At 47.3% G+C, this 9132-nt stretch overlaps 1 protein-coding gene across 1 annotated transcript; it reads right to left on the bottom strand.

Moving 5' to 3' along the window:
• Positions 1-2899: 2899 nt before the first annotated feature.
• Positions 2900-8792, bottom strand: LOC110302102 (serine protease 42). Its single transcript, XM_021172883.2, has 5 exons — positions 8552-8792; positions 8073-8229; positions 7520-7782; positions 5991-6151; positions 2900-3799 (listed from the first exon to the last, which is right to left on the bottom strand). The coding sequence occupies exons 1-5, from the start codon at positions 8784-8786 to the stop codon at positions 3584-3586; spliced, it is 1032 nt and encodes a 343-aa protein (XP_021028542.1). The 5' UTR covers positions 8787-8792; the 3' UTR covers positions 2900-3583.
• Positions 8793-9132: the final 340 nt, after the last annotated feature.

Here is a 9132-nt window from a genome sequence, read left to right as displayed (position 1 = left end):
TAATAGCCAGAAGCTGGAAAGAACCCAGATGTCCCTCAACAGAAGAATGGATACAGAAAATGTGGTACACTGATCAGTGGATATTAGCTCAGAAACATAGAACACCCAAGATACAATTTACAAAACACAAGAAAATCAAGAAGAGGGAAGACCAATGTGTGGATACTTCATTCCTCCTTAAAAGTGGGAACAAAATACCCATGAAAGGAGTTACAGAGACAAAGTTTGGAGCTAAGATGAAAGGATGGACTATCCAGAGACTACTCCACCCGGGATCCATTCCATAATCAGCCACCAAACCCAGACACTATTGCATATGCCAGAAAGATTTTGCTGAAGGGACCTTATTATAGCTGTCTCATATGAGGCTGTGCCAGTGCCTGGCAAATATAGAAGTGGATGCTCACAGTCATCAATATACATTTTTAAAGATTTATTTGATTTTTATTTGTGAGTGTATATGCAAACATATGTGCAGGTGCCCTTGGAGGCCAGATACTCTGGAACTAGAGTTGCAGATGGTTCTGAGCAGCTTGGACATGGGTGCTGGGAACCAAACTCAGGCCCTCTAGGAAAGCAGCAAGCACTCTTAACCACTAAGCCATCACTCCAGCCATTTTATCTGTGTGTTTACATACAAGTGTGTATTCAGGTATGTGCCGGTACATGTGTTCAAGTGTTGAACATGGAGGCCATACGTCACCCTCGGGTATTGCACCTCCAAAGCTATTCCCTTTGTATTTTTGAGACAGAGCCTCTCACTGGGTCTGGATTTGTCTGTTAGGCTGAGCTGGCTGCCTAAGCAGTCCCCGAGGTCTAGTGGCTTCTGCCTCTCTAGCCCTTGGGACCATAGGTACCTACCACCATGCCTGGCTTTTTATGTGGGGCTAGGGGTTGAACTCAAGTCATCATGGTTGCAGATGCAGCAAGCACTTTACAAACTGAGCTGTCACTGAAGCCCTCCATATACATTTTAGAATCAACATATAAGTTCCAAGAAGACTGCAGCTTGAAAAATGTGAATAAATTTGTAAGTACAACACTACCGAATCACAAGATCACAAGTCACAGTATCTGGGATAGAGCAGTATTGTACTTAAGAATATGTAGATAGATATGTGAAGTGGAAACTTCTAGTTTCTTTGGAAAGTTAAGTTACATCAAATGATGTTTTGCGGGGGCACACAGGTGAAGGGATGTCTTGCTAAAACAGACGTGTGAAAAGAATGTTTTCCTGAGGCCACACAGGTGAAAGGATGTTTTGATATAGCAAGCACGTGAAAGGACCCGCCATGAAGGAGTATAACTATGACCCCACAGAGCGTGGGAGACAGCACTGAGCCTTGGTCTGATTTTCTCCACCTCGCTATACAGCGACATGCGTGTATGGTTTGCCTTACATAGCATTGTTGATCTCAACTAGAGAGAAACTCGCCAAAGAACTGCTCATGAGGTTCCTTTGGCAGCTTGCTGCTTCTGCGGCCTCTCCTCAGGGCGGTTGGTGAGCCTTGGTTTCTTCAGAATTGAGTTACAGTTGCTGGTTCGTGCCTGGTGTCTGCCTGCCTAGAGGACGGGTCTGCAGCTGCTGAGTCACATTCGGTGTTTGCCATGGGACTGAACTGCTGCCAAGGAAGACTGAGCTTGCCCCAAAGAACTCTTGCTGAACAGATCCACTTCCCCTATCCTAATAACTTTTCTCTTCCACTGCTCCTGCTGGGAGGAGAGGTTGAACCCTTATTAAAAGTAGGCTGAAAAAAAGTTATGCCTACAGATATGATGTCAAGGAACAGGTGCAGAAATATACTGTCGATTAGTGGTTCAAACTGATGTTGAAACAAATGCATGTCAACCAATCAGATTGTAACCATTTAATGAGCATTAAAGGCGTCGAAATACAAACTCTGATCTCTGCCATGTGCCACGGAACAAAAATTAACTTGTTAGTCACAGACATAAGTGTCAAGGCTAAAACTAGAAACACTTTTTCTTAGGGGAAAAAGAATTACAGAAAATTCTTCACAACCTCCAGTTAAAAGCAAACTAAGATTAGATGTAATACTCTCATCAGAATATATGAAGCATAGCTTTAAAAAAAATCAGCAATAAAAATTATCTGGACAAAGAAGACTTTAAAAAAGAGAATATGCAAATGATCACTAGTGAGGGAGGATGAAAATATTTATGGTGACATGAGGAGGAGGAGGAAGAGGAGGAGGAAGAAGAAGAGGAGGAGGAAGAGAAGGAGGAGAGGAGGAGGAAAAGGAGGAGGAGGAGAGGAAGAGGAAGAAAAGGAGGAGGAGAAGGAGGAGGAGGAGGAGGAGGAAAAGAAGGAGGAGGAGGAGGAAAAGGAGGAGGAGGAGAGGAAGAGGAAGAAAATGAGGAGCAAGAGGAGGAGGAGGACAAGGAGGAGGAGGAGGAGGAGAGGAGAAGGAGAAGAGGAGAAGGAGGAGGAGGAGGAAGAAAAGGAGGAGGAGAGGAGGAGGAGGAGAGAAGGAGAAGAGGAGGAGGAGGAAATCCTTGCTCTGTGACCTAGTTTGTGTTTCCTGCTGGCTGAGAGAAAAATGTCCTCAACACAGCTAAAACCAAGAGTGCAGAGACAATGTTTGCTTTTCTTAGAGATGTCACAAAGGAGAGTGTTAAAAGCTACAAGTGCAGCCAGGTGATGGCGGTGCACTCCTTTGATCCCACCACTCAGAGGCAGAGGCAGGCAGATCTCAGTGAGTTGGAGGACAGCCTGGTTTACAGAGTGAGTTCCAGGATATCTAAGGCTACACAGAGAAACCCTGTCTGGAAAATGAAAACAAAAAAAAAGTTTCAAGCACGCCATGTTTGTTCAGGGCCAGAGCATGGGACCTTTGAGTTCAGGGTTCCCAACCGACCTTCTGCCCTTAGGCCTGAACAGGGTAGGGCTCTTCATAGACCCACTTAGTTTGATTTATAGATTTATAAAAGGAAATTCTTTAAGCGAAATAAGGAAGTCTGCTCATATAGTTTCTTAACTATTTTTCCAGTTTCACTTTATCTTTGAACATGGTTGCAAATTACATTCTATATGAAATGTAACTTTACAAAGTCATAGATAAAGATGTATAGAGAAAACAATTATAGTTAGGACACATAAGCGCTCTCTCTCTCTCTCTCTCTCTCTCTCTCTCTCTCTGTGTGTGTGTGTGTGTGTGTGTGTGTGTGTGTGTGTGTGTGTGTGTGTGTGATCACCAAGCTAGATCTAGTGTGACAGTCTGAGGTGAGTTCCCTGAAACCACAGCTATGCCTAGCACTTGCCCCTCCCCTGATGACATCCTTGCTGAGGTCACTGTGACTGACCTGGCAGGCCAGTTTGTCTTCTCACTGGAATTGACTAACCTTCGTTACTGCCAGGCAGAGCACAACTCAGGAGTGCTGTGGCCAAGGATGGTGACCAGGTGACCAGGTGACCAGGCAGAACACTTTCAAGTCTCTCAGATCCCCGACATAGTTCACTGTGGCTCTCTCTGGGGCAAGGGATTGAAGAAAGGGCATTGGGAAGGTCAAACAAGAGGGGCTCTAAAGAGGATAGGAATGAGATCACCGTGTCCACGGGATGTCATGAGGTCAGCGGACACAGCAGTAAGACGAGGAAGACCACTGGATGCAAACAATCTGCCTGGTTCACCACGGCAATTAGCCACTTGCTGTAGAAGGCAACGTCTGTATAAACTCCAGGGTATCCTTGGCGACCACAGCTGATGCCCCAGCTCACAACTCCTAACTGCACCCATTTGTTATCAAATTCACAGGACATCGGGCCTCCAGAGTCTCCCTGAAGAAAGAGAAAGAAACAAATATGAAGAATGGAATTGAGCCCCAGTGGGTTTCGCTAATTACACTGGAAGACACTCAGGGGACAGGCACATATAGTTTCCTTGGGCATCCCAAAGGTCCAGCCAGAGCCAAGTGCTGTGGCATATGCCTATAGTATCAGCCCTAGTGAGGGTGAGGCAGAAGGATTTCAGGGAGTTCAAGCCTACCGTACTACGTACTAAGACACTGACTCGGAAAGAGGGGCAGGGAAGCATCCTTGCCACGCCCAAGCTTCTATTAATACACAAATGCTGGAACTGGGTTTATACCTATGGTCAGTGAAGAATTAATGGGGAAGTGTTAATGTGCTCTGAGGTTATCTTCGCCATTTCTGGAGTCATGGTGGTGTTAAATTCTGAATTCTACTTCCGAGGGGCAGGAGACATGGCCCTTCTACAGAGGACAGACGCTGGAATACTTGAGAACACCCACATGGTGACCCACCACCACCTGCCACTCCAGTTCTAAGGGGTCCTACACCCTCTTCTGGCTTCTGCAGGCACTGCACGCACACAGCACACATAAATATATGATAGCAAACCACTCACACACATAAAACGAAGACAAATTTTTTTTTTCTTTTTTTGGTTTTTCGAGACAGGGTTTCTCTGTGTAGTCCTGGCTGTCCTGGAACTCACTCTGTAGACCAGGCTGGCCTCGAACTCAGAAATCCGCCTGCCTCTGCCTCCCAAGTGCTGGGATTAAAGGCGTGCGCCACCACGCCCGGCGACAAATTTTTTTATCCCATTAAATATCATTGCTATGTAGCAGCTCCTTGCATTTAATGCAATTTCTCCCCTCACCTATACAGCAAGATCCTGGTGGATTATAGAGCCCATTTATGCATATTCTTCTCCCAAACCTACTTCAGAGACCCTAACAATCACTTCAGTGAAAAAAAAAAAAATAGGCTTCCATGGGACTGGAAAGATGACTCAGCAGTTATGAGCACTGATTATTCTTCCAGAGGTTCTGAGTTCAATTCTCAGCAACCACATGGTGGCTCACAACCATCTGTAATGGGATCCGATGCCCTCTTCTGGGGTGTCTGAAGACAGCTACATTGTACTCATACACATAAAATATAAGCAAACAAACCAACCAACCATAGGCTTTCTCAGTACCCCTTACCACCTCTACCCTCTCATGAGCTGATCATTTTACCTCAGACACCTCAGACATGCTTGCCTCACTGCTTGGTTGCTCTAGACCCTGGTCAGAACTTAACAGCATCTTCTTCATGCTCTGAAGACATTAATTCTGGAATTATATATCCAAGGGAGCCACTGATCTAAAAGGAAAATCTGACCATGTTCACTCGGCCGCACTTCCCACGTTTGCCTAGGCCATTCTAGAAACTTGGCCACCTTCAGCCCAATCTTACTGCTCCAGGTATTTAACACATCCGCATCCTCTACCCTAGTGTGGGGGTACAAGCCTAAGGTTTCTTGTCCACTGCTCTTCACTTCCCATCCCTGAAATGGGAGACCAGATCTCACTACATAACCAAGACTCACCTCACACTCACTATGTAGGCTAGTCTGACCTTGAGCTTTTGATCTTCCTACTTCAAACTCGTGAGTGCTGGGATTACAAGTGTATACCACACACTAGGACAACATAAGAAGTCCACTCAGACCTCCGATCCCCTACGCATATTCACCCCTATCTCTAAAAACAGTATCACAGGAGGATCTTCAGTTCATGTCTTTGGACTTCCACAGCAGTCTGATAGCTATGGTGTTGTGTTGTCAGGTTATGATATGAGTCAACTGAGTGAACATGAGCTCATGTTCCCTTTGTGGTGGGAACTGCCACATAGGGAAACTAGATGCAAAGCATTGTTATATTACCCACCCCCAACTTCAACACATAAACAGGAACCCCACACATCCACCTACACAGGTCCTTTAGAGAGGACCAAACCAGCTGGACACAGTGGTGTCTCCCTGTAATCTCAACACGTGGGAGGTTGATGCAAGCCAATCTCAAGTTCAAGGCTATCCTGTGCTACACAGAAAGATAGAGTGAGGCCAGCTCCTGGAGCCATGGAGTGTTGGGACTCTCCCCATTAATTTTCTTGAGTAAACGAGTTAGCAAATAACTCAGGCCTTGACATCTGGGGCTAAGAAAGGAGTCCGTGAACGTACCTGGCAGGCGTCCTTTCCTCTTTCTTTATAGCCACAGACCATGCCTCTCTTGACGAGATCCACAGAACTTGAGGTAGCTTTCTTCAGCATCTCATTACATTCCTCATAAAGGATGACATTTTGGTCCACCTCCTGGAGGATTTCTGCCGGAACATCTGGTGCTGATGAAAAAGATCAGCAGCGTATAAATCTGCTTAGTGGACAGCAAGCATGCAAACACCCAAGAATCCCCCTGGACAAAAGTTAATACTGTCCCCATCTGACACGGAAGAAAGTAAAACTAAAAACTGTGATAGGAAAAACATTGAGTAACAGGCAGGATTGAGCCAGGCATAATGGCCTAAGTCTGTAAGTCCATGGGAGGCCAAGGTGGGAGAATCTCAAGTGCAAGTCCTGCCTGAGCTACAGTGTGAGTTTCCAAGGCTCTGCCTCAAAAGAAAAAGTAGAAAGGGCAGGGAATACAGCTTCGTGCTAGAGCTCTTCACTAGCACACGAAAGGCCCTGGGTCCAATTCTCATGCTTCAAGGGGGGAAACTAAGACAAAAGAAGAGTAGTATTTCTGAAAGGGAAGCAAGGCCTGAGAGGATGAGGAAATGACAGCCCATCAAACTCATTACTGATGTCAGTGTGGTAGAGAAGATAGCGTGTGCATCCTTTATTTGTTTGTCAGTGAGATGGGGTCTTTCCCTAGCCCTGACTAGTCTCGAACTATCCATAGTTCTGCACGTAACACCACACCCAGCCAATTTTCTTCACTTTCTAGAACACGATCGCAGGCTCTCAGGAGATAGAACCCTAAAAGGTATCGCAATTGACTTCTTCTCACGGATAAGACTCGTACCAACAGAGACCTGTGGCTCACCCAATTCCTCTAGGCACAAGGAACTCCATAAATACCAAGGCAGGAACTTCCATTGAGAAGCTGGCCAGCAGATCATCCTTTCGTGAGGCAAAATCCACCCAAGGTGCTAGAGAGATGGCTCAGCAGTTAAGAGACCTGGGTTCACCTCCCTCAGCGTGTGGAGACTCACAACTCATATATAACTCCAGTCCCAGGGGCTGTGACACCCAAGAGCTATCAGTCAGGCATTTGGTACACAGACATGCATGGAGGCAAAACACTCATAACACACCAAATCCAATAAATCAGATCTGGATTATCCACCCAGGAGAATTCCATCCCATTTGGCCTTTGTCCACTGGGAAAGTAGCAATCCCTCTAACCATTCAGCACACTGCCCCACAAATCTGCAAAAGGAGATTTGACACATTTCCAGTCCCCAGGAGAGAGGGATACCTTTTGTGGGCTGTCATCAGATGTTTGCGTTGTGACAAAAGATTTCAACACAAGACCAAGGATCACCTAAGCTGACCATGACCTTGATTCCTGCCAAACTGCCTACCCAACAAAACACACACACACACACACACATGCCTGCCAAGGAGTCTGCCTCTCTCTTGTGCCTCTTGGGATCTTTTGTTTCTACGCCAGGAAGAAGGTTGAACTTCCTTCTGAGCACCAGTCTTACCTCCTGGCACTAGTTTTCCCCATCCTGTCACCCAACATTTGGTCCCAGCTTTTACAGGAAAACTCTCTGAAGGGATGCAGACAGGGTATATGGTAGCGGTGAAATTCACAGGGTGTTGGAGCTTGAGAAGAGCAATATCATTTTTAACGACGACAGTTGTTGAGAACTGAGGGTGGACAAAGATGGTCTTGATGGGAATCACTAGACTTGTATTCTGTCGGTAGACACTCCGATCGCCCACCTTGACGTTGTACTGGATTCGGCTGTGGAAAAAAATGTGTTGCCTCGTTAGCCATGACCCCACCAAGCTCTCTTACACCCCTTCCACTCGGTCCCTGCTTCTCAACATGTCCCCAATCTCTATCATCCTGTGTCTGTCACTGAAACTCTTTATTAATCTCTCAACTGTTTTGCCTGTGCCACACCCTAAGTATTTCTAGTAGCAAGATGGTCATAGCACGGCCACCCCCTTCTTTTGTTCTGGAATGTTTCTGTCAGGCAGGTAGATTAGACAGCAGGGTTTCCCTCCAGATCCCTCCCCACGACTCCTCACCTGTAAATACAATGGGCGGCAGTCAGCACCCACTGGGAATTGATGAGGGAACCTCCGCAGACATGCATGTGTCTGACCCGAACGCTCACCTGCCAGGGCCACTTCCCCTCTTCAGCGTCCACCCCTCCCATGATCTTCATAAAGGGTTGGCCACACACTGAGGGAAGATGAAAAGAACTCATAAGCATTAGGCCCTCTCTTCATGTTAGCGTTTCCACAGAAAAAAACACGTTCCCCCAATGATAGCCAAGAAGGAGGCTATGTCCTGTTGAACACCACAGGCACTTCATACCCTCAAGGCTTCAGCATCATACAGGCCCTGTGGCAGTCATATCCCCTGAAGCCACCCACAGGCAAGGCAACCGGACTCAACACAACAGTGGTCTGGGCGACACCCGTGACTCTCAGGGAGTCATTAGCTCTTACTGTGGGCCTTGACCCAGCCCTCCCCTTGCCACAGACAACCCTTACCAAATTACCTAAGGAAAAGTTCATGAAAGGAGAGCGGGTGGTAGCCTTGGACATGCGCACCCGGGTGGGTGGCGGTGGGTTGTCCCTCGGGGCTTCACTAAGACCTGAGGGGAAACCGGAAGTAGAGAGTACAGAGGCGGCTGCCCAGGCCTCGCAAGGCTTTGGCTGAAGCAGCAAGAGGAAGGCTATGAGGCCCAGGGAGCCACCTCCGGACGCCATGCCATCACGTAGGCCACCCTCCATCTCCCAGTAAGGTGGCACCCGCTCCCCAGGCTCACGTGGCCACCCTCGGTTCTGTCAGGAGAAACGGGCTCCGCGGAGAGCTGCAGGGGGCGCCAGTGAGTCAGAGGCATCACCGCTTCTTGCTTTCACTCAGTTCATAGCACACTGAGCACACCCTGACCTGGGACAGAGGGGACAGTCATCCTTGATGGAGACCTCCTAATTCAGGACCCCTTATTTCCTGTGGAGCTTGACGTAGAACTGGTAAGGACAGAACTCTGGGAATGAGAGGGGAAGCCCTAGGTCTCCAAAGAGGCACCTCAAACCGAGATTCATTCACCAGACTTCTGCTTGTAGGCTATTCTCT

The sequence above is a fragment of the Mus caroli genome, unplaced genomic scaffold (assembly GCF_978045245.1).
Source record: "Mus caroli unplaced genomic scaffold, Mus_caroli_1 scaffold_11, whole genome shotgun sequence".
Classification (NCBI taxonomy): Eukaryota; Metazoa; Chordata; class Mammalia; order Rodentia; family Muridae; genus Mus; species Mus caroli.
Note: the sequence above shows the minus strand (reverse complement) of the source record. Positions and strands in the feature narration are given on the sequence as shown.

Excerpts from the sequence above, each read along its gene's own strand:
- LOC110302102 (XM_021172883.2), bottom strand. The coding sequence starts at position 8,786 with ATGGAGGGTGGCCTACGTGATGGCATGGCGTCCGGAGGTGGCTCCCTG. Across the intron at positions 7,783-8,072 it reads GCCGCCCATTGTATTTACAG|CCGAATCCAGTACAACGTCA; the intron begins GTGAGGAGTCGT and ends TTTTTTCCACAG. Across the intron at positions 3,800-5,990 it reads GAGGAAAGGACGCCTGCCAG|GGAGACTCTGGAGGCCCGAT; the intron begins GTACGTTCACGG and ends CTCTTTCTTCAG.